We start from the raw sequence: 25517 nt of genomic DNA, 5'->3' as shown, positions 1-25517 counted from the left end.
AACAGATGTCATTTACTTGACCAACTGTAATGCATTTTTACTCAACCTGGAGTTCCATTTCCTCAAGTTACAGTGGTCCAGTGGTCTGCAATCCAAAGGAGATCTTTTTGGAGAACTTCATACCCACCCAAAACTATCATACCTCAGTCCCCCATTCACAGAAATAATATATTCTAAAGTAATATTTTATGTCATGATATGTTGAGGTCAAATAGTAATAGTAAAGTCCTTATGTTGGTTCGATTACGTCGCGCATGTGAATCGGTTCGACTGATTTATTGAAAAGAATCACTTCAATAGAACGATTCATTCACGAGTCGGACATCGCTAACACACACAGATGCTGCTAAGGGTCTCTGCCAAACACAAACAGCAAAGCTAACGTCGCTAAGTCAGTCCTGCTGTGGGCTCTGCGCTTTGTACGAATTTCGGTCCCTGAGCGGAGACTTGTGATTATTTCTGCGCATAAAATTGTATTTTCGGAATTTTGATCGCAACGGATCTAGCTAGAGATCCCCCGAATGTACACCTGGAAAGGCTCTTGACCAGTTAGCAAGCTAGCTCGCTAACCCAGCCTCAATTGGAGCTTTTTAAGGCCGCCGTCTTGCGCTGCCGAGAGACGTTCTCCTGGAACCATCCACAGCCACAACAACAGTAACAGTTAGCCAGCTAGCTGAGTTAGCTCTTTGAGGAGTACTATCAGATAAGTAAGATTAGTCGACTGTTCAGAATGTAATTCATTAGCAAATCTATACTTATGAAGCATGAAGATAAAGGCTCGGGCATTGGTAAGTTAACGGAAACCGTTTGTCCATCTTAGCGCAGATGTGGCTAGCTAGCACAGCAAAGTAATAATAATAGTAATATGCAACGTTAGCTGGGACTAGCTAACTTTGTGGTGTAACGGGCTTGCCAAACTGGGAGCTATGTTTATTTGACGGAAGCAATTTGATTTTAGAAATTATGTATATTTTCCTAGCTGTAGCGCTGACTAAATTTGACGAAGATGCATTATATTGTGTTTGCTAGTTATTTAGCTTAGCTGTCTTAAGAACATTGCTTTATTTGGCTAACCTAACGGTTGGGTATTGTAATGCCAACCCTGTGGTCGCTAAAAACGAAAGGTTCACCAATTTTGCCTCTGCTTGCTGAGATACCCTTTCCACCTCTATCAGTAAAATAACTGCCGTTCAGTTGCTGAATACCCCAATTTGTTATTCTGACAATGTTTAGTTAGTTAGCTATACCGCTGGTCAGTTATGATTCATTTGTCAGTAGTGGGCGGATAGCTGATGCGCAAACAGTGGCTGGTTAGTACGTTGTTCATGACAAATAATACATTTTTGGTCGTTTTGGGGTATTGAGCCTAACCATGGCTGCTTATTTTACATTCTCTCACAAGGCCCCCAATCTCTGAGTAAGTAAGACCTCCAGCTCCCACTATTTCCCTCTGCCACATCTGGCTGGAGGAGAGAATGGGTTCCCTTGTTCCAGCTCTGTTCTTGCCTTTTCTGCTGGCCCCTGTATGTTGGGCAGGGGACTGTAAAGGCCAAAGGCAAGTTCTGAGGGGACCCCCAGGATATGTTACAGATGGGCCAGGAAACTATTCAGTGAATGGGAACTGTGAGTGGCTTATCACAGGTGAGTGACAAAAGAAATGGGTTGAATGCACGTGTTTGTAATTGTGTAGCTGTTGTTGTTTTTCCTTTAGATTGACTTTGATACCTGCTTTTACAGTGTATGCCTTGATGTTTAACAGTGGACTCTGTACTCTTTTTAAGTGTAGGGGGAATTCTACCAATGTTTTAAAAGTTTCTGGATAATTCCGTTGTTTAGGTGTGATAAACAAGTTGTTTATAACTTTTTAATATGAAATGGTTCATTGAAGAGGAAGTTACAGACTCTGTTTTGCAAACATTACAAATGTTCATTGCAAATGTATCCATTTTGTTTACTGTCCGAAGTGACCAGTAAACCTACTTGTCTTCAGAGTTTTATATGTAATGATGTAATGGTAAAATGATGGTAAATCTGAAAATGATGAGTAGTGCTAAATAGTGAATAGTTGTTCAAATATATTTTAAGACAAAAGCATATCGCAAAACTATAATGAAACAATGTCTGGCATCAGCTTATTTATAACAATTTCATATATAACTTTCATTGAAGGAGCTTTTAGGAGCAGTAAACGCATTGGGCGTCTGGTTCGTATCACCACCACTGTAAACAATTCTGGCCCTGTACATTTCTCTAGAACCACTCTGAATGATTTGTTTACGTCTCATGCACTGAATTATGTAGAACATTTTGAAAAATCAGTGGAAATCCCTTTTATTGTTATGGAACTAATGTTCATTAGTCATGCAATATCTTACTTCTAGATACTTCCAATATTAGCTGGTTAGTAACATCAGTCTACATACATCAACACTGTGCGGCATTTATTGTTGCAGGACAGGGCCATGCCAAATGGATGGGATATTTGTTCATCTTGTCATAAAGCTACTGAAGGCAGTACATTCAATTCATAGTAAAATCCCCTTTTTTCTCTTTCAGCTCCTAGTACCAATTATCGCATTGTCCTCAACTTCACTTTCATGGAGACAGAGTGCACATATGATTACTTGTTCATCTATGATGGAGACTCCTATCAGAGCCCCCTTCTAGCAAGTCTGAGTGGCACAACCCTGCCCCAACCAATAGAGGCAAAGTCTGGCAAGGTGAGCTACAAATTTTTGGTATATTAATGACTCTTTTTGGTGATGTCTGTGTAATCTAGGGATATTTGGATATTTAGCTTTCGACCACGAAGCTGTCATTTTTTTGTTACGTCTTAAGGGCACCATAGCTCCGCTTAGGATGACTATAATCTAAGTAACATTTCAAGAATATAACAAATTGCAGATCAGTGCAGTGTATGAAATCTGTATTGTGTTACTCAAATAAAGGTGCACTAGGAATATTTGTCAGCTTGCAATGATGACCTGGGAATGTTTGGTGATTAGCTTAATTTTTACCCAGAGCTAGAAACCTTGGTCTAAGACCTTCAACAGCAGTACTGGTCTACATAGGCTGGACAGTACTTTTAGAGATAGATTGCCTGCACAATGTGTTACCCATTTAAAAGAAGCGTTGTTATTAATATTTGCTTTTTGTCCTTACTGTTCTTGCCTATGTGTGTAGACAGAGTGCTGATATTAAGGAGTCCAATTACAGAGGTGGTTTTTTACACTGAAATGACGTTGCATAAAAGTTGGTCAACAGTTCAACACTGTTGTGTAACATCAGCTACTCTAACTTTACCCTACTACTGCCAAAAGCAACTTAACTACCACATTTGACAGCCGATTTGTATAGGTTATTTTGATGTAGCACTTATATTTAATTCCGCCTCCTTAATGGCCATGTAGTTAAAGGATCCTGTGATGCTCAGAGGAAAAATGCTGATATAGTAAAATATTACTACAGTTTTGTTGACCAAAGGACCTCATGGCAGCAATATTTGAGAATGTCTGTTTATTTTCCTTGTAGAGAAAACCAGTGTAGACACTGAGTTCCTATTAAGAGCATGACGCTAACCACAGAATAACTTCAGGGGAGTATAGGACAACAATAAGATAATGCCTTTGAAATGAGTGAGAGAGTTTCTTGGTAAAGACGAGTCATTTAAATACTTTGGTTGTGGAGAGAGTGCATGCTCTTGCCTGTAACGTGCTTACCTGTATTTTCCTGTAGAGACTGTTTCATGCTCTTACTTGTAATGCTATTAACTGTGTTTTCCTGTAATCTTATGAAGAGCATGGGTGAACCATATGATAAGAAGCATCCAGTGTTGAGACAAAGGCTGATAAATTTTATATCGTCACAAAAAATTCTTAGAAGTCCTAATATTTTTTAACAGAATTTTTCTGTATCAATAAAATATACAGATAACCTAGATGCTTTTTAAAGCCTTGTTTGGTTACTTAAGAAGTGTGTGTCTGAGTCTAATGCCTGAGATCAGATTAGCTGGTAAAGGATATTGGGGCTTTGGTCCTTCCTGTAGCATGTAACCTCAAGATCAAGATTTGTTTAGCCTCTTTTTGTGGAAAGCTGGGATCAACATTCTAGTCGCATTATATATTATAATATAAAATGGAATATGGTAGAATTAGTGATGGGTGGTGTACTGGCATAAAAGGAATACTGATATGATGTTCTCTCATGATATGTATTGTGCCGTACTGTGGAAACTGTGATAAACAATGAAACAAAACAGCGCTCCCGAGACGAACTAAACATGAGCATAAACAACTTAAATAACTCTTATAAATGCAACAAAATGGCGTTGAAGAACAGCACTGCTGAAGGCTGCTTAAAAAGGGAAAATATAATTTGTTTTTATTTTCTATATTCTGCTAATATGTAAGTAAATCCTTTAGCCAGCTTGCATTTTAAATTTGTTCTTTATTTTAATAATACTGACACATATCAAAAGGATCAAATTGAATTGTGGTGTAAATGAAGATTTCCTGACACATTGTTATCCTAAAGAAATGTAATTGGGGCCAGAGATTTAAAACCCTAGATCTACAACCAAGATCTGCAAGTGGAGACTGGTTTCTGTTTTAGACTAGTACTCAATTTGGTGGTGTGTTTTAGATTGCCTTTAGAGACTATGTGGTCTGTTTTATAGCTCTGCTTATGTAACAGTGTTTTGTATGACAGGATGTCCACAAGACATCCTGGGGAACATCAGCCTCTCAGTTCTTGTGAACTCCCTCTTTGATTCACCTTCCTCTGTCCATCCTTCCTATTCTTGCTCTCTGTACTGTTCCTTCATATGCTTGCCTCTTCTTTTCCAGATGCTGCTCCACCTCTTCAGTGATGCCAACTACAACTTGCTGGGCTTTAACGCCACCTACACGTTCTCGCTTTGCCCCGGGGACTGTGGGGGTCATGGGCGCTGTGATGCGGCCTCGTCCCGTTGCCAGTGCCATCAAGGTTGGGGAGGGGCAGACTGCACCACTCGGCTCTGCTCCACAGACTGCACCCAGCACGGACACGGCCACTGTGATAAGGTGGGCTAGGATTAGAGGAGGAGGGAACAGGGCTTAAAATTTGCATTCAGGGATTTATGAGACACGTATTTAAAATCTACAGCTGTCAGCGTTTTCAAGTAAAACCAACCTACAGCATTATTAGCAGATACACCAAAATTTTTACTTTATTATTTCATAATCTTCATACTTCAGAATCATGTCATTACAGATCATATATGTGATATTTTGTTGTTTGTTTCACTTTCTGCTATTGCAGACATTATGTCTGATTGTTATAAATGGCTTGTTCATGACTGACAATTGTCTGTTTTTACAAATTAGGTTTTGGGTGGGCATTGTGAGTGTATTTATCATTGGCATAGTAAATTACACCTTACCTATGTTTTTCTGAGCACAGTGTGGATGTCATCAGTACAACAACTGGATGTTTCATTATTAAGAAAACATAATTAGGCTTGTTTAAAATGATATCGTGCAGCATAGGATGTGAAAGATAAATTTAAAAAAGACTTTTTTTCTGTTCCAACCTACCAAACCTCAGAAAAATTCATTATTGTATTGTATTGTAAAAATATATTAAAATATTATGATGTTATATTTTTGCTACATTGCCCACCCTTGCCTTCTCTTTTCAGTGTGATATCTCATTGTATTTTTGAATAAGCAGCACTGTTGTAGATTTTATATTCATTATATTCCAGGATGATCACTAGTATCAGTATGTTATGATTTTTCTTACTATCCATTGTGAAGTCAGATAAATAGTAGTTTCTGAATCTTAGTGTATAATGAAAAGTAACTGTGATTGCTCTCTCTCTCTCTCTCTCTCTCTCTCTCTCTCTCTCTCTCTCTCTCTCTCTCTTTCTCTCGTTCTCGTTTTTTTTTTTCAGAAAGGAGAACATTGCCTCTGTAACTCAGGCTTTGTTGGACAGAGCTGTCAGCTAGGTCTCCGTGACAACAGTGGGGTGGGACAGTGGTGGGAGGTGAACACTGGAGATGTGAGGGCCTCTCCTCGGACTGCGTCAGCTGGAGTCTACTTGTCCTCCACCAAGGCCTTGTACATGTTTGGAGGTGAGTTTAAAGAAGGAGGCAAAGATTATGAAAATTCACTGAAAATGAGACTCTGTTAATATTTTGGCAGATCATCTCTTGTTTGGCATGGAATATACTGATACTTCTGTGTTGATGGCACGGTCATTTTACTTTAACTGATGACTAACTAATAATTATTAATTAAAGAATTTTATTAGTTGTTTGAGAAGAGTGCTATAAATCTTATTTTTTTTGTCATGATTGTAGGTTTTTGATAATGCAAGTTTTCAAAGCCATTTGCAGCAGTTAACTTACGCCATTTTTACATGGAGCAGTGTGGCACAGTACAGCTACAAATCTGTGATTGCATATTTTGTTTTTTTATTTCCACTGCTGAATGAATAAATTTGGTTACCCTTCTTGCTGAGTTACCAAGTGTACCAAGCTCGAAAGTAACGATGGAGCTATAAATAGTGTAGGGCTGCAGCGAATATTTGATAAATTTGAAAATTTGTATAATTGTGTCTCGGAAAAACAATTTTAATAAAAGGTACTTTTACCTGCTTTTATGAAAGCTTCAGTGAATTATTATTTTTTTTTTAAATATGTTTGACAAGAAGTTTTGCTTATCAAGTTAAGCACTAGTAAATAACCAGTAGCGTGCAGTAGCAGTGCATCTAAAGAGAGGAAGATAATCTGCCTGCACGTCAGTAGTTAAAGGTTAGTTCTTTTCTTCTGTCAGTTAAATGATCCTGTCCTGTCAAAGCCACAGTGATATCTCAGCAGTAGACAGAGGCAGGACTGTCAAGACTCATTTCTTAATAGCCCGTATTAGACCCCTAATTTGATAATATAACCGATAATGATGATTTTAATTGCTTAGTGCTAGGGCTGGGCGATAAAACGATAATGATAAGTATCGCAACATAACTTTTCCTCGATAGAGTGATAAGACAGGTTCGATAAATGTTCGATATAATACACCACTCTCACACTTCCACGTTTTAGCGAAAGCCCTGGTGGCGTTTTGTACTGCAAGGAAAGCTCTGCTGTCGCCAGGAGAGGGCGCACTTCCGAATTTTTCGATTTGATTAGAGAGGGAGGGGGCCAAATATACTTTAGCAGCGGCTGAAATGCAGAGTTATACAGTCCCTGTTTGAGTGGAGCGACCGGCGATCTGTTCTCCTGTGACTGAGTGTGAGTGACGAGGTCAGTGGCGTAACTGTACTGTCCTGCAGTGAACTCACCTCTTTCTGTGCATCCTAACAACTTTAGCAGTGTTAAATCATGTCTGCAGCGCCGTGTTACAGCGCCAAACCGTCATATTTTAGTATTAGTGCATTCTCGAGCAACGAAAGTGAAAGAAAGAAGTAGATTCATGTTCGAAAGTAAACTGAGGAAGCTGTGAGGCATTGGAGAGCGGGAGAGCGCTATCTTTCCAGGCTAGCTGTTTTTAGCTGCTGGCTAACTTGAAGCAGCGCTCCAGCAAAACACGGTGAATTGATGATACGGTAGATCAAACAAGACACAAAATCACCGCTTTCAGTTTAAACATACCTAAAAGGAGGACTCTGTGACTGGTGTGAGAAATTCACACTGCAGATAATGCTTTTACACAGCGAATGTCAGATATACTGCGATTCACCCCTTAAACTACTACAGTAGCATAGAGAAATCCAGTCGTCGCTAGCTGGTGTCTGAATACTGTGATATGCTCTGACATGGATGTGGTAGGAGTGACAGCAGTGACCTTGCGAACCGAGTTGACGTTGTTGAGAAACTAAAGAGTTTAGCTCTGTTGTTGGCCACTTGTTTAGCATTTGTAACGGGGTAGCTAAGTGCTCGTCACCAGACAGCTAAAAATAATCTGTTTTCTTTCTTAAATCATGACTATTACAAAAATTGCAGCTGTGCTTTTCAAGCTGATAAAAACAGCTCAGAAACTTTCTCCCACTCTTCCATGACAGATTAGTGAAATGTTCCACTGTTTGCCGTGTGTTTGTCATGATCGGACCATAAGTGATAGTTTAAAACCACAGTTAACCACCCAGGAGCAAAATCAGCCTTCAAACGTGAAAGAAATCATGATTTGACATTTATCGCGATATGTATCGATATCGAACGATATGAATTTTGTTTATCGTGATAATGTTTTTGGCCATATCGCCCAGCTCTACTTAGTGCAATCCAAATGCTCTTCCTACTGCTCTGGATTGCTAGCTAGCCTGCTCTTCACTGCATTTATTAACAAAAATAAATGAGAGCGTGCTGGCTAGCGATCTGGCTGTCCAGAGCCGAAAGGAACTTAAAAGGAAATTAAAACTGCACCAGGCGTTAGGATTAATAAAGGTAGGTTTAGCACTGATTATAAAACAGTGGTTTAAAGGTGCCGTAGGATGGAACACTGTGTTTACATTGGCATACAGCTTTCTTTCTGAAGGCTTAACCAAGGTCAGCGGGCATGGTTGATGTTCATCTTTAAATAAGGCTGAAATTGGCTTCCTGTTTGCCAGCTTCTTAATCTAAGTTCCACAGCTAGTATAGGTGCCAGAATGTACCCCAAACAAGTTGGCAAATAGAAGGCCAACTTCAGCTCCCACATCTTTAACAAGATCCTGAACAGCTTTAATTCAAAGTTGTTAGTCTGCACTGGACATTTCACTCCAGAAAGTTTCTCAAACTTTGGACACTATCGAACAGGCTTCGTTCAGTGTTTCCCACTGAAGAGGCTGCAGAGAGGGGCAGTTCTAACTTTATTAGCGTCACAACCCCCACTGCAACATGTTAATAACAGCCATGCTGTGTCATTTTATTCACATTTTGCAACTGAAGCCAGATTATCTTTAATTGAAAGTTTCATAGTGAGCTAACAACTTTCATCTGCTTTGTGGTGTTGTCGAGATTGAAAGCAAGTAGCTAGTATAGGTAACATTAGCTATTAGCAATAATAACATTTTATGCTGCTTGCTATGGCAATAATTGTTGTCATAGATGTTTTTTTGTTGCCTTGTAATAATAATAATAATAATAATAATAATAATATAATTATTATTATTATTATTATTATTAGTAGTAGTAGTAGTAGTAGTAACAATAAATAATAGTTAGGAAAATAGTTTTTTTAATAAACCATTCCTTATTCATATAGAATATTTGAATTTAAGATGATACTTAAAAGTAAAAATATTCGATAGTTCAGTATTCAGTAGCAGCCCTAAAATAGTGCAAACCACTAAGTGGTCCAGCACGATCTTCAGAGAATTGTAATGCATTGTCACTGGAGTCAGATGACCACTATTAAAAAAAAAACAAAACAAAAAAAAACATTAGCTAGCCAGAATTGCTCTCTGATTCTCACATAAACCCAAGGGTAAAAACTAAAAGGTAAGTAAGAACTCAGAGCTCCTTAGGTTTCCTTGAGTTATCATGTCACCTGATCACACAAACCGACTTTCATGGTTCTGACATGCGATGGGAAACGGAACACAGGTTGCTGACCAGGGTATAGATAGTTTGAGTAGCTGTTCTGTGCTGTACTGCACTGCCTTGTGAAAAAATGACATTAGATAGTCAAAGTGTTAATTTTCTAAATAAACAGTGAACATTTTTTTAAGTGGAAGTATTTATGCTCTTGTGGGGAAAAAAAATGCTTTTTCAAGCGCATTTGATTTCTGTTAATGAGTGATTCTGTATTTCAGGTTTTGACTTGAACAGGGCACTGGGTGATCTCATGAAATACAATTTTTCAAGCAATCAGTGGGAGAAGTTGTTACATTCTGTTGCGCCAGTAAGACCCCTAATTTCTTATTTGTTTGTTTTTTTTGTCAGTGGTGTTTTCTCAGACCCATTTTTGCTTGCATTGATTGTATAAACATTTTGTTTGGTCGGTTAAGTTTGTGTTTTCTCTGTCTTTTTCTTAAAAGGCTGCGCGGCATTCCCATACTGCAGTGGAATGGCAGGGTAACATGGTAATCTATGGTGGCGAACTTGCTAACCACTCATTGGCTAGTGATGTCTGGTTATACCGTCCACAGCAAAATGACTGGCAACAGCTTGGCCACTCAAATGCCCCAGGGGCTCCTAGACTGGCAAATCATGCAGCTGCTATCGTAGACAGCAGTCTTTACGTGTTTGGTGGTAAGTGACGACACTTATCGGCTCAGAGTTGAAAAGTCTACAGCAGAGCACACAACAAAATTGCTGTTATGTAACCTGCACTTACAAGCCTGCATTCTTTACTTAACAACATAATTACTTCTTCCTGCGTGGTCAGCTTCTTACATTTACAGTAAGTTGGTTTAGCTATCACTTAAAATAAAAATATATTTTTTTTAACCGACAGTAAATATAGGTAAGTTGATACATAGCAGATGTAGGTCGCTATGAGCACAGTGCCTTGCTCTTAGGCACCATAGCAGTAATTATAGTTTAAAATTGAACTCTTGTGTCCAAGCCAAGATTTTTAACTGCATTTTCTACACACGTTTTCTGTCTGTCTGTCCACAGGGCGCACAGAGGAGGACATGTTCTCATCTTCTCTCTATCGCTTTCGGCTGTGGAACAGTGTGTGGGAAACCGTGCAGCCATATGGGGGAAAGCCTCCAGCCACTGCGGGTCACAGCATGGTTTTTCACTCTCCGTCCAGAACGCTGCTAGTGTATGGAGGATATAGACCTACAACAGCCAGGTATGACTTTGACACAAGCAACCCTGTTATTTAAGGGTTTGTACCACAGAACACTGAACTTTGAATATAAACGTTGTACATTCTATTTATGGAAGCTAAACTGAAAAACAGTCCAACATCTTTACATATATCTACTTATTCAACCTGCAGCAGTTTAGCTCCACCCATTCACGCTGAAGTTAGTTATAAGCAGTGTTTGAGCCCTGACTGCTCTTTGAATGAGGCACAATACAGATCAGCCATTTAGAACAGAGTCTGATTTACATACATTGGTCTTAAAGGCGCTTGTAACAAAAACAGCCTATTTAATTATAGAGGATAAAGAGCTGCTGGAAAATTGTCATGTTTATGGTACATTTAATGACAAAAACATTAGAAGTTGGACCTTAGAAAAATAAAATAAAATGTTGCCTTCGGGCCGTTTAAATTTTTAAATGTGGTTTCTGACACTATGACATGCTGTTATCTATACAAACAAACACAAGTTTGTTACATGCCTAAAAACAGTAGTAGCAGCCATCTTGAAACCTTAATCGCTGTGACCGCATTAGATAACAGGTTGAACTGAGTGTGTGATGATCTTTCATGATGCTAACTGATTAGCTAACAGAGTATAAGCTTCCATTAGCTCCAGAGTAAATCTAAAGAAGTGAAGTTGCTTTATTTCTATACTCATTGTCTCTTCACTCACAAAGCACTTTATTAGGAACGCCTCCTTGTATCTACACTCATTATTTATCAGTTCCATTCACCATGTAGGAGCATGTAGTAATTCTACAATTACACGCTGTAGTCTGTCTGTTTCTCTGCATACTTTTTGTTAGCCCCCTTTCAACCTGTTCTTCAACGATCAGGACGCTCGCAGAACCACCAAAGAGCAGGTATTATTCGTGTGGCGGATCACTGTCAGCACTGCAGTGACACTGACGTAGTGGTGTAATGTTAGTGTGTGTTGTGCTGGTACGAGTGGATCAGACACAGAAATGCTGCTGGAGTTTTTTTAAACACTGTGTCCACTCACTGTTCACTCTATTAGACACTTCTATCTTGTTGGTCCATCTTGTAGATGTAAAGTCAGAGATGATAGCTCATTTGTCGGTCGTCCTCTAGTCCATCATCACTGTTGGCTCAATATTTGTAGTTGGTGGACTATTCTCAGTCCAGCAGTGACACTGAGCTGTTTAAAAACTCCAGCAGCACTGCTGTGTCTGATCCACTCAGACCGCCACAACACACACTAACACACCACCACGATGTCAGTGTTACTGTAGTGAATGATCCATCACCCAAATAATACCTGCTCTGTGGTGGTTCTAAAGGGTACCTGACCATTGAAGAACAGGGTAAAAGGGGGCTAACAAGGTATGCAGAGAAATTGATGGACTGCAGTCTGTATAGAAGTACAAAGTGCACAAATAAGGTAAATAGAGCTGTTAAGATGGGCAAAGAGTGTAAATGTAAGGAGGTGTGCAGTGTATGTAGATGCACTATGTAGTTCTATAATTACAGATTGTAGTCCATCTCTTTCTCTGCATAGTGGGCAATCTGTTTCAGTGATAAAATGGACAAATAGTATAGATACAAGGTAGGTGTACCCATTGAAATGGCCACTGAGTTCTACATGAAGTGTAGACCTGAGGCATGAATGCAAGGCCTTACATAAAGGCAGTTTAAAAGCATTGGACAAAGATGAGAAATTGTTTATGTGAAGACAACATAATGTAATTTTTTGGTGTGGGACAGTATTCATAATTCCTATATTTAGACATTTTTCTGCCTCTCTCAGGTTCAGTGTGCGGGTGAACTCCACAGACGTGTTTCATGTGGACAAGCGTTTTTGGACGTCCCTCCGTTCTCGTTTCCCTGCTAACGGACCTCGAGAGAGAGCCTTCCATTCAGCCACAATCATTGGCAATTACATGGTGGTTTATGGTGAGTGTTGGCCCTGCCACTTAAGACAGTCAAGGAATAAGACTGCAGTGTGTGTTTTTGTGGGTTGCCTTATTAAAATGTGAAAACATTTTATGTCAGGTGGGAATGTGCACATACATTACATGGAAGAAAAGTGCTATGATGAAGAGATCTTTTTCTACCATCTTGGCTGCCACCAGTGGGTTTCTGCTGGAGACAGTCTGCAGCATCGTAAGTTTTTAGCAACCACAGAGAGAGGAAGTTGCAGAATGAAAAAGGAGTACTGGATAGAGGTGGACAGTGACTGTAAATATGGGATGTAAAAATGCAAATATGGGACTATTTCCTGATGCAGTTGGTCAGATCTTTTTAACCATTGTGTGTGAAGGTGCCTTTTCCATTTATCCTCTAATAGGAAGCCAGCCTGTAAGAGGCCGCTACTCCCATGTAGCAGCTGTGATGGACGGTCGTGTACTGCTTGTTGCCGGTGGTTACAGTGGGGTTGCTCTTGGAGACCTGGTAGCATATAAAGTCCCACTGTTTGTCATCAGTGATCCTGGAGATAGAGTGAGTTCATTCAATAAATTAGAAATCACACTTTGATTTGTGATAGGCTAGCAAAAAAAATAAATTAGATAGAATGGAATTCTTGCAGGTGCCTCATGTGGGCTTGTAAGATTGTGTAGTAATAAATTAAGAATAAACCTTCACTATCAGGACATATTTGCCAGTGTTCTGGAGGCTGTAAAATGTCTAAGACTTGCATTGTCTGTATCACTTGCGCATACATGCGCCATGTAAAAGTACATTGTAGCAGTGCAGCCATCACTGTATCGATGCATATATCGACACACCTTTTTGATACCTGCTGATACTGTGTGAAGTAAGCCAAGTATAGCTACTGTACAAATGAAAAAACACAGTGAAGAAGGCTCTGTTCACACAGAGAAGAGTTACTGACTCTGTCATAGTTGCACACAAAGGCTTTGGTCATTTCAAACATTTTGCCTTGGCAGATTCCCACTAGGAATACACAGTCACAACCCCTTACCCAGTATGGGTGGAGACACGCAAGTTAATTAAACAGAGACAAAAAAAAAAAAAAGGTCAGCGTTTGCTACCAATGTTTGACTGAATACAATAGCAAGGTAAAAACGCTAGCACAGTGATTTATGTTTTTTATTTTTTTTATTTTGAATGAAAGAGCTTTATTTGAAACTGTAAATAGAGCTGTCTGTAGAGGCTGCATTTTACGTATAAATCTTAGGCTTTGTCTGTACACGATGGTCTATTCAAATGTGTCACAATGTGAGCCAACAAAGAGTAAGATTTCTAAAATTGCACAGTGTATGCCTGGCTTTAGAGGGCATTCAACTACAGCTCAACCAGCCTGACAAAATACTCCCAACAAGACGTAAAGCACGAACCATAAGCTCACCGGATGCCTTAGCCTCAGATATGATTCCTGCTGTCACTGAGCTACAGAGACTGCTGTTGAAAGAGAAAGGCAAACAAAACTATGACTTATGCTTTTCTGCCCACTCTTCTCCACTGCAATGCTACTTGATCAAAGTTAACTAATATAGTATAGCTAGCTAATTCACGTCATTAAAAATCAGCTAGATTTTAATGGTTTCATTTTTAAGGTACATTGCACTCATTTACGTCTAAAACTACTTAATTCTACTGTTACATCTGCCGCTCCAGTGTTTCCACTGTGTTTAAACTAGCTGCCTTTTAATCTAAACAAGCCCAAGCAAATGTAAGCACACAGCTAGAAACACACAGCTAGAAAGTTTTTTTACCAGTCACTGCGAGCAGCATGCCACCAAAACCATGTACTAAATACATTCTGCAATGTTTTTCACTCTTGAATCTCGACCATTTAAAAACAAACTATGAGGGAAACACTGCTCTTTACTGGTTGCATGTGCCATTTCTGGTTTTAACCTGATGTTAGCAGAAACATCATGTTCAAAGGTGAGAGAAAGCAGAAGATACAGTATGCGCATTAGACCAGTATAAAATCAAAGCATGTTCACTGCCCCATAAGATGTTTATTTCACACAAGAAGTCTAAGAACAAAAGCTGTCAGTTCAGAGTGTATAATACTGTACGTATAATAAAAGATTTAAGAAATTTAACTGAATGTTAGAGTAACTGTCTCAGTCAATCAAATCAGTCAGTCAAGGCATAAGGCAGTGAGGACCCCTGGCTAGAAATAAGATTTGTTCGTGTGTGTGTGTCTGTCTGGTAGGATGCAGTGTGTGCTGAGGCTCCAGATGAGAGCCTGTGTCTTAAAAACCCAGAATGCAGTTGGTGTGAGGGTCGCTGTCGGGAGTACCAGCCAACTGACCCGGTAAAATTCTTCTCTGATTTCTGCTGTTTGTCATAATACTTCAAAAAATCTCTATTACTCTGTCTTTTCTTCTGTTTCATTTGTCTTTATTCTGGTTTTTTTTTCTTAGTTTTTCTTTTTTTCCTTTCTTTGTGCTTGCAGTGTTTTTGACTTGCAGCTATTGTGTGTTTGTGTGTCCCCATAGTGTGGCAGCACTGGCTGTTTGGGCTTGGCCCGTTTCCTCTCTGACTGCCAGTCGTGTCTGGTATTCAGCGGGGTGCCCAATTCTCTTCCACGTGCCCCCGGTGACTTCGGCTGGTGTGTGCAGAACGATTCCTGTTTACCGGTCTCAGGTATGAGCAGGAGAGCAAGAAAGAATAGCATGAACAAATTACCATGCAATGAATGTCTGAGATGAATCATGATGTTAATGTGCAACCACAGAGTTTTTAGCCAATCAGTATTTCATGACATGAACACTTTTCTTTGTCTGTGAAATAATGATTTGCTCAGCCTTCTGTAGTTGTGGATTGTCATCGACTTCCCTGCATGTAGGTACATCAGCTAAGGGGTGTAACTTTCATAGATTCTTGATGGACTTTCATGTTTGTGTAGTCATGAATACAGTAAATTTTCCCCTTTGTTTCATGATGCTTATGAGATAATCATCAGTTGTGCTTAAATTCTGTGTTGAACTGTAAACTTTGACCCCTGGCAGAGCGTAGTGCGTGCCGCGTGGACCAGATCTCAGGGGCGTACGGCTGGTGGGGGGAGCGGACGCGTTTCCTGACCTCCCTCCCCTCCTGTCGCACCGAGAACTATGTCCCGGGACTGCACCTGCTCACCTTCCAGCACCCGCGCAACCAATCACAGCCCGACAAGGTATGTTATGACTCGCGCAACACCTTGGATCTGACCTCTGGCCTTTCCTTTCACTGTAGGTTCAGTTCCTCCTGTAGTTTCGCTGGACTTTTGTCTTAGGACTTGAATCTTTTCTGTCCCTGTATGTCCTTATTTCTTTTTCTAAAGTATCTCCATTTGTCTGTGTATGTTCTTCACTATATTCTTTTCTATGCTAGCAATGGGCATTTTAATAATTTCTGCTGCTCAAGTGTCTGCATTTTTAATTATTGGTATTTTAATATGTTTATATTTTTAAGAGTAAAAAAATGGAACATTGAATATTTGTTTATTGCTTGCAGCTAGCACAAAGGATAATCCCTGCCTGATTGTTCATTTTAGACATACATGGTTAGTACTGTACAAATTTAGAGACCACCCTTTCATTTATTTAATTTTCAATCAAAGTGCAAGTTATTCATTTTTCATATTCACGAAAAAAAGTCAGAAACTTGACGATGTACTTGACAATTACACTAAAGCTTCCTTTATAGTATAATATTAAATCTATCAATATTTCATTTGCCCACTCTTTTTGTGCACCCTACTGCCATTTTAATTCTTCTGTCCTTCCAAGTCTTAAAACAAATGAGTTACAACTGTGTCCTCCCAACAAAAGTTGTTTGAAAAGGTGTCACTGACATTATTACTGTGTACAAGAACCATGGAAACATTATTATGGATTTCTTAAAAAAAAAGCAAAACAAAACTGAAAGCAAGTGCTAATAAAATTGGAAGCTGTTATAAAGGCAATATGTGAAAAAACTAAATACTGAAAATGTTGTTACTATATTAAGTTATTGGGGCTACTGTGTAATTTTTTTCTTAAATATGTGTTTTCTGCTTTTTTCTCTGATGCTGAAAAATAATTTATTTGTACCTAAAGGAGCAATATATAATATTCACAGTACTAAATCATAAAATAACCATAATATGTTATCAGAGATTAAGGAAACATGCTAAGAAATACGAAAATACAACAATGCTGCAGTCAGTTCGTTCTCATTTAAAATTTCTGTCCCGGAGCGGAAAGTCTGTTTTTGTTTTGGCCTGTGATCCTGCCCATTCCTAGTACTGTTTCGACAGCCTGGGTTGCCGGATATGAAACACATTGGCAGGCAAACACAAAATGCTGCAGCCAAGAAGGCAAGTGAACAAACTGGATCCAGATCTAAAAAGCCTCTGCATCCTTCAGAAAAGCTTCATGACTATAGATGTATTAAAACATGAGCGAATATTAGTGACGCATTTGAGGATGGAGAGAGCTTAGAGCGCAGAAGGACTTTAAGACGGATGCAGAGTTTGCTGATATTCTCCTGAAAAGGTAAGCATTGAAATTAAGATAAGCTAACCTTAACTAATTTATCACGGTTGCTAGTAGGGATGGGAATTAAAAACGAAAAACTCCACATGGTTTGTAACTCGAGTCTGGGGGGAGGAGGGGTCGGGGGCAGACAACTCTCTCCAGTATTTTGAATTTGGACTGTTGTGCTCATTTTACACGCTTCCTGTCAGTATTACATGTTGCTTCTTAAATGCTCCTTTAGTGATCTGTATTGACTGGAAATTATATAGATTAAAGGGTGGTTGCTGACTGTTAAACAGTACTGTGCATTGTACAACTCTGAACTTGTGTCTATGTATAGCTCCACTTAGACGTAACAGTTTCATTTACTAAGATGCAATATCTGTACATACAGTGCATACATATAGTACATATCAGCAACATACTCTTTGGTTCTCTGTCACACGCTCAGTTAAAAAATTTCATGCACAATATATTGATTTCAGTTTGTATTTCCAAAGTTCCCCTTCGAATACCTAATTACATAAACAGTTAACGAGATGAGATTGGATATCCATCTGTTCAATTAACCATATCCAACTCCAGTGTACGTGTTTTTTAATTTGTCTTTTCTCCTTAAATTGTATTTCTTTCTCTCTGTCTTGCTTTCAGTGCTTCATTTCTTTCCAACTGTGTGCATGCTTGTCTGTCCATTTATCTGTGTGTCTTTCTTTGTCTCTGTGTCTCCTTTCTGTTTACAGGTGACAATTCTTAGAAGTACCTCCATCACGCTCAACCCCTCCACTGAGATGGATGTCACTCTGCAGTTCCGTGGTTTTATTCACCCTCTGTGGGGCGCCCCACCTCCTGCGCCCCCTCCCCAGGAGACTATCGCAATGTGGGCCCGGATCCAGAAGATTCACTTCACTGTTCAGATGGCTGCAGGGCCCAACTCTGTACAGCTGGTGAGAGGACAACTCACTCTGATGTTTGCTTAGATTTCAAGTAAAATGACACATTGTTAATATTGGTGATGTACATTCAACACCACCAATATCCTGCCATACAATGGCTAAATGCAGTGGCCCTTGTTTATCAAAGTTGTGTAAAAAAGAGTGCAGATTTGACTGCCTATGACATACAAAGTGCATGTGGAAACAAGTTTGAACGCAAATGATGAAACAGCTTCATTGTGTGATATCAAGTGCCTGCCTGCCAGCACCTCGTTTGCATATCATCGTTATATGAAGCATGCCCTACTTCATGCTGATGTTTTGGTAGGGAGCCAATCAGAGCTGGGCGATATGGCCAAAAATGTTATCACGATAAACAAAATTCATATCGTTCGATATCAATACATATCACGATAAATGTCATCATTATTTCTTTCAAGTTTGAAGGCTGATTTTTGCTCCTGGGTGGTTAATTGCTGTTTTAAACTATCCTTTATGGTCGGAACACGACAAACACTCACCAAACAGTGGAACATTTCACTAATCTGTGATGGGAGAGTGGGAGAAAGTGTCTGCTGAGCTGTTTTTACCAGCTGGAAAAGCATGGCTATTTTGTATAGTCATAATTTAAGAAAGAAAACAGATTATTTTTAGCTGGTGTCGAGCGCTCGGCTACCCCATTACAAATGACATCACAGTATTCAGACACCAGCTAGCTATACTATGGTAGTAGTTTAAGTGGTGAACTGCAAAATATCAACACCAGACAAACAAAGTTTTTAGGTACGTTTAAACTGAAAGCGGTGCTTTTGTGTCTTGTCTGATCTACAGTATCATCAATTCTCTGTGTTGTGGAGTGACAGAGCGCTGCTTCAAGTTAGCCAGCTGCTAAAAACAGATAGCCTGGAAAGCTAGCGCTCTCCCGCTCTCCAATGCCTCACAGCTTCCTCAGTTTACTTTCGTTTAAATCAGGGCTGTAATTTACATTAACCCACTTCTTTCTTTCACTTTCGTTGCTGGTGAATGCACTAATACTTAAATATGACTATCCGAGCGCTGTAACGGTGCTGTAGTTCTGAGTTCCGATTTAACGCTGCTAAAGCTGGTTAGGATGTACGGAAAGAGGTGAGTTCACTGTAGGACAGTACAGTTACGCCACTGACCTCGTCACTCACACTCGGTCACAGGAGAACAGATCGCCGGTCGCTCCACTCAAACAGGGAATGCATAACTCCGCGTTTCAGCCGTTGCTAAAGACTCATCTTACTCGTGGCCCCCTCCCTCTCTACTCATGTTGAAAAACTCGGAAGTGCGCCCTCTCCTGCCGACAGCAGAGTAGTGTTGCTTTCCTTGCAGTAGAAAATGCCACCAAGGCTTTCGCTGAACGTGGAAGTGTGAGAATGGTGTATTATATCGAACATTTATCGAACATGTTGTATCGCTCTATCGAGGAAAAGTTATATTGCGATAATTATCGTTATCGTTTTATCTCCCAGCCCTAGAGCCAATAAAACGACAGCAATCAGCACCTCATGGACCAGTGGCGGTGCTCGTAGATGGAGGAGTGAGTGCATTGCTCCCCCTACTGACCAGACTTTATAGTGTTAGTGTGCGTGTGAAATGGATATATCCATTTTTGTGTTGGATTTCCATGAGGACAAGGTTTTAGTATTATTGGTTTTTTATATTCGTAATCTTAGTACTGGTGTTGCAGATGATATTGACAATAGTTTTGATTAGTTAACCAAGTTAATCAAGCTTTTTTTTAGGTTGTTAAAACGTTATGCCCAAATTTACATATACTTCTATCAGACATGAGTTTGATCGTACAGGTCCAAAGAAGAAATTGATCAGTAACAAACCTGTCAGTGACATTTGCGTAAATTCATTTTAAGATAAGAAATAGGACCAATGACTGCAAGTTTTGGCCAAAATTGAGTTATAACTGAAATCCAGTGTCTAAGAATCACATTTTCTTAAATTTTAACAACCATTTTCAATTGTGAAAGTGACCTATTTGGCTGGACCACACAGAACAATGCTCTTAACATTTACAGGACAGTATGGCATATATCTTGTCTTTATTATTTGTGTGATTGACGGTGTGCAAAACCTTTTGTGGTCTCAGACGGATGTGCTGGGACGTTGGTCAGCTCAGGAGGAGAAGCAGAACCCTCTGCTGACTCGGCCGGACGGTTCACGCCTGTTTCAGAACCTGACACGGGGGAACCGCTACTTGGTGCAGGCAGAGGGCTACCTTAACAACTCTGCCTCTGGCCAGACCAGTGAGATGACCCTTATCTGGAATAGGACTGCTTTACCTGGAGGAAGTGTAAGGGTTTTTATTTGCTTGTTTATTTGATTTAATTTAATTTTATCTATTTTTTGAATGAGCAAGATCTAAAATCTGGGAAACCTGAAATGGATTTTTTCAGTGCCTCCTTTGAAGGGGGGAGAAAGTACTTTTATGTACGTTTTGAAGTATGTTTGGACATAAAAGGGACATTTTATTTCTAACTTGTATGTTCTAAGATGTTATCTTTTTTCTTTTTTCTTTTTTTTTTAAATACTTTAGGAGATCTCATTCCTGTTTCTGGAGCCCTATCGCTCAGACTCCTGTTCCGAATACCGCTCCTGCTCAGCCTGCCTGTCTGATCAGTCCTGTGGCTGGTGTCCCACCACCAATGTGTGTTCACTACGTGCCAATGTCAGTCATGAGCCCTGCCTAGAGCTGCAGGGAGGAGAGCGCCACCTGCTGCTCAACCCCCAGCACTGTACACTATGTGAGGAGTACAGAGACTGTGCAGCCTGCACTCAGGTACTACACAGATATCAACCGGCCCAACCAACCCGCATAAAGCACACAAAGCAAGATCATAGTGAAAACTCTGCTGTGTTGTGCAGTTGTTAAATATGGCAGATATTTATTGTTGCAACATTTGAAGACATCTTGATGATACAGTATCATAGTATTTAGTTTTTAGACATTTGTTAACAAGTTGGAACAGATACATGAATCAGCAAAACAAAACATTACTAATTTGTATTCAACAAAATAAGCTATTCCATTATCCTAAAGAAGATAATGGAATAGAGTTAATTCTGTTGCTAGGCAGTTTTTATTTGACAGTGAAACTCCTCTAGTTGTTGTTTACAGCCTTTCTACAGTTGATCGGAATCACTGCTTTTTATGAAGAATGCACTGCAACATTCCTAGGAAGGTGTTTCCTGACATAATTTATCGCAGTAACTACAGAATGCACCCCTTAATGACACTTATTGTTGACTGTGCAGGATCCATACTGTGAATGGCAAATCAACTCCAGTAAGAAAGGTGATTACCTGTGTAGTCGCCGTGGGAGACTGGAAGGTTCCATTCGGGACCCAAGTGGCTGCCCTAAAGTCTGTAATCAGTAAGTATGAATTGATCACCTAGAATTGATTGGAAAACATAAACAGATCACATACATATTATGACACATAATACGAAACATAATATTACACATAAAGCATATAATACAGCAGATCCATTACCCTTTCATTGATAACTGTGGATGTTTTCACCATCACAATCCTTCTTTGCTGTCTATCACAGGAGGATGACATGCGCAGAGTGTCTGTCCAACTCCAGCCAGTGTGCGTGGTGTGAGTCTGCTCAGTCCTGCTTTTACTTTGCTGCTTATCTCACCAAGTTTCCATATGGAGAGTGTAGAGACTGGTATGACAGGTAAGTCACTGCATTTCTAGGCACTTTAACAACGGCTATTTACAGAACAACTCTTAAAAGTTAGTCTCATTTGAAAGTCCTTGTACAAATCAATGAATGCATATATTATGTATTGTACAACCATAAATAGACAATTAAGAACATGAACATTTAAGATTAGCTTCTAGCATAACCAGAATTTGCTTGCAGGATAACCCTTCAGTGAAAGAAACTGGTGTGCAGTTTTTAGGACCGTTAATGATTTGGACTTATTTGTTCTATTTCTGTAGTGTTCACTCAGTTCCCCAGTGTAAGCAGTGCTCAGCTTTAGCCACATGTACAGAATGCCTGCAGACGTTTCAGTGTGGCTGGTGTGGAGACTACAACAACCCCACTATTGGCAGGTAGGTTAGAGACGCACTTTTGGGTAAGCTCAGGCGTACACATAAATAGTTTCTTAAACTGTTTAATAATGCTTGTTACACTTTTAAGATGGGCTGTTCATACAGGGGAGAGCGGGGCCCAACCTAACATGGGGTGAAATGTATCATGGGTGTTTTATGTAGTTAAACAATTTTGATCAAAATGTACAATTGGTCATTTTGTATTTCCATCGCAGCTTTGTCTGAGAATTTTGACAAAGTGATCTATGTCAAGATTCACTTTGAAGACTTTTTGTACCATAAAAGTAACATTTTTGTCATAAACATGTTTTGATTACTGAGTTGGGGCCATAAGTCACAGAATTCACACCTACATAACTTTTATCACACTTTTGGTGGCTGTAACAGCACTGTTTTGAAGCATATAAACAACAAAGCTAGAGCCAGCCAGGCTGAAGTACAGTCTTCAAATGCTGGGATTATTTTTAACACAGTGTTGCAACTAACCCTCCAAAAGTAAGCAATTATGAAGTCTCTACCTGCCCATATAAGTTGAGAACAGTTCATTTTCTGGACATTTTTATGCACAGATTAACAAAAACTCATTTGAGTTTCATATGCTGATATTTGCTGTTCTGCTTTATGGTCAAAAACAAATTTGCCACATTTAACAGCCACTTTTCAGTAATTACTTTTATGCATATGTAATGTATTTAGGATGTATTTGAAGGCTTGTCCTGTTCAAGCAGCATAGAATTGTATTGAATTAATTGTGTTTTGCATTCATTTAAAAGTCACCAGACTTTTTAGCTACTGTTAAAATTAGCTCATAGCACCTTTTAAGTAAGTTGTAACATTTGCACTCATGGCGCTTTTGAATGAATGGTTCACCAAGGGTAGGTGCTGTAAACAATATTTACATTTTAATTTGTAGCAGAGATGTGGAGGGTTGTTGTATAAACGAATTAATCGAGCTTAAATACATGTAAAATCTTTTAGAAAAACCCAAAATGTGTAAGGTTGCCCCACTGTCCTCTATACAGGATATTTTCATTAGCTCTGAATGGTGCCTGACAGGAGGTGGTGTAGATAAACTTTCAAACATACAAGCACACACCAGAAAGGGGAATGTTGTTTCAATTAATAAACAGCCAAATTGATGGTCACATTTTATTAAAATGTGTCAGCATCCAATTCTTACTTTACCTAGTCTTAAGTTTTTGTGTGTGCTGTTCCCTGTATTTAGTTGTGTCAGATGTCACATAGCATTTAGAGTTTAAAAGAACCCTTTTTAAAAATGTATCCACTTTCCCTGGTCTTTCTACTCTGACCTTTTCCCCCTTCTCATTTTATGTTAGGTGTCTGAAAGGAGACTGGGGTGGAATGAATGACCCATCTGTGACTAACTGCACTATGGCTGTTGCTGAAGTGAAGGCCACCAGGTAAAATTAAACCTGGTACACTCAAACATATCCAAGCAGAACCTTCTTTCAGTATTCATTGTTTTGGTATTTGTTGGGTATGACCTGGATCACTCTTGTATGTGTCTTGAGATTGACTAAAGATCACTGTGCATCTAGATTGTTTCTAAAGCTTGCTGATTTTGTGGATGTAGCCCCATTCTCCTTTCAGTGGGTATTTATTTAGATGTTTAAAGTGGTTAGTCTTGAATGTACAAAAAGATGTAAGTAAAAGTAATCAATGCATATTTTAGAGCTAGAGTTGATTTATATTATCATTTCTGCTAAAGAATTGTAATCAGATATAAACATGAAATTAAAAACCCTAACTCATCATAGTGTAAAAAGCTTACTGTGCAATAGTTGGACTCTCTGAAAACAAATCATGCAAGAATAAACACACAGTACAAGAAATTCACATGTTTATTCCCACTGAGGTCGCTATAGGTTTTGTCTAAGAAGACGACAACTTCCATAATGCAGTGCGGCAGCCTTCTACCCCCAGGGTTGTTTACTTGTGAGCGTGCAGATACTGGAAAAGGAGCAGTGCGAGTTTGTTGTGAGTTCGTTGTTCGTGTCTTGATAATCAGTAACTATTTCCAAAAACAGTGGTGAAGTTTTATGTCGTGCCTGAGTGCACAATTTATGGGTAGGTGTCGCCTGCTGTTATTTACCAAGGGACATCAGACTTCACTGGGTATGCAGTATTAGAGTATGCAGTCAACATATCCTTTGGGAGGATTATAAACATGACCTGCAAGCAGAGTTAGGGTTGTATGCCACGAAGATGTAAACTGCTGTTCCATCAGTATTTTTGGGACGTGATGGATTCGATTTGATGATAAAGTTTCCTCGACTCTGAGGTGAATGTTGCTTTTCTGCTAACTGTTGCAACTGGCTAGCTAACTTTATGAGCAGCATACCTGATTTTTCTCGATATTTAGGTATATGATCATCTCTGTCTATGTAATGTTTATTAGACGCTATAGAACAAGAAGTCTGCATTTCATGGATGAGTAATGTTTTTCTGTGTATACTCGTTTTACCCCTGAAGTTGAGAACTATGAGAGAGGAGATGTAAATTAAAAAAAAAATAAAAAATTCTGTCTGGATAGACCTGCTGCTTGCACCTGTCTTTGATGTTTGCAGCTCTGTATTCTGGCTTTAACATCTCTTGCGTGCACCCAGAAAGCTGTTATTGTCCAGATATTGTTCTTCAGGAATTGTATATAGGACAGCATTTGTAGTAGCTAGCTTGTTTACAGTCTGTATGCGTCTGTCTGTCTGTCTGCCTGTCTGCCTTCCTAAAAGATGTTTTAGGACATATGTTACTATCGCTGAGTGAAGACCAGTCGGAACATAGTAATATCTACCACACTGCCTCTTGTAGTTTAAAGTCGAATATTTTTTTTAAATGTTAAATCTCCTTTATCCCTTTAGTCCTGAGCCACAGACCTTGTCTCCCCCACGGCCGATGGAGCTTGAGATGGAGCTGGAGCTATTAGAGGGGGTGGAGGGTGATGGAGATGCTGTTTGGTCCTACCTGTCCTGCCCTGATGTGGAGGAGTGTCGGCTGGGCCTCCATACCTGCCACCCTTCTGCCACCTGTGTAAACACCCCCACCTCCTATGAGTGCCATTGTGAGAGGGGCTTCACCGGGGATGGCGAGCATTACTGCAATCAGACGTGAGCTGTGACTCTGTAACTTTTTTGTTTTTTGTTTTTATTGGTTTTTTTTATCAGTTTTGTGTGATATATGTGCATAGTTTCTTGGAAAGCTTCACAATACTGTGCTAGTTCTTAAAGGCCCGTAATCACAT

General features: G+C 39.5%; 1 protein-coding gene across 2 annotated transcripts in view; it reads left to right on the top strand.

Moving 5' to 3' along the window:
* The first annotated feature begins 329 nt into the window (after nucleotides 1-329).
* megf8 (multiple EGF-like-domains 8) overlaps nucleotides 330-25517 on the top strand; it is a 47387-nt gene continuing 22199 nt past the window's right edge. For both annotated transcript variants that reach the window (XM_036557919.1, XM_036557921.1), the window contains exons 1-22: nucleotides 330-788; nucleotides 1403-1641; nucleotides 2557-2720; nucleotides 4845-5060; nucleotides 5933-6113; nucleotides 9773-9861; nucleotides 9998-10211; nucleotides 10581-10761; nucleotides 12548-12693; nucleotides 12793-12903; nucleotides 13088-13239; nucleotides 14930-15031; nucleotides 15216-15363; nucleotides 15729-15892; nucleotides 17957-18160; nucleotides 20277-20480; nucleotides 20724-20966; nucleotides 21443-21561; nucleotides 21744-21875; nucleotides 22145-22258; nucleotides 23596-23679; nucleotides 25138-25383. In XM_036557919.1, the coding sequence (XP_036413812.1) occupies nucleotides 1476-1641; nucleotides 2557-2720; nucleotides 4845-5060; nucleotides 5933-6113; nucleotides 9773-9861; nucleotides 9998-10211; nucleotides 10581-10761; nucleotides 12548-12693; nucleotides 12793-12903; nucleotides 13088-13239; nucleotides 14930-15031; nucleotides 15216-15363; nucleotides 15729-15892; nucleotides 17957-18160; nucleotides 20277-20480; nucleotides 20724-20966; nucleotides 21443-21561; nucleotides 21744-21875; nucleotides 22145-22258; nucleotides 23596-23679; nucleotides 25138-25383 (3380 nt within the window). In that variant the 5' untranslated portion in view covers nucleotides 330-788; nucleotides 1403-1475. The remainder of the gene's footprint in view (nucleotides 789-1402; nucleotides 1642-2556; nucleotides 2721-4844; nucleotides 5061-5932; nucleotides 6114-9772; nucleotides 9862-9997; nucleotides 10212-10580; nucleotides 10762-12547; nucleotides 12694-12792; nucleotides 12904-13087; nucleotides 13240-14929; nucleotides 15032-15215; nucleotides 15364-15728; nucleotides 15893-17956; nucleotides 18161-20276; nucleotides 20481-20723; nucleotides 20967-21442; nucleotides 21562-21743; nucleotides 21876-22144; nucleotides 22259-23595; nucleotides 23680-25137; nucleotides 25384-25517) is intronic.

This window comes from Colossoma macropomum, unplaced genomic scaffold (genome assembly GCF_904425465.1).
Source record: "Colossoma macropomum unplaced genomic scaffold, Colossoma_macropomum, whole genome shotgun sequence".
In the NCBI taxonomy this organism is placed as follows: domain Eukaryota; kingdom Metazoa; phylum Chordata; class Actinopteri; order Characiformes; family Serrasalmidae; genus Colossoma; species Colossoma macropomum.
Note: the sequence above shows the minus strand (reverse complement) of the source record. Positions and strands in the feature narration are given on the sequence as shown.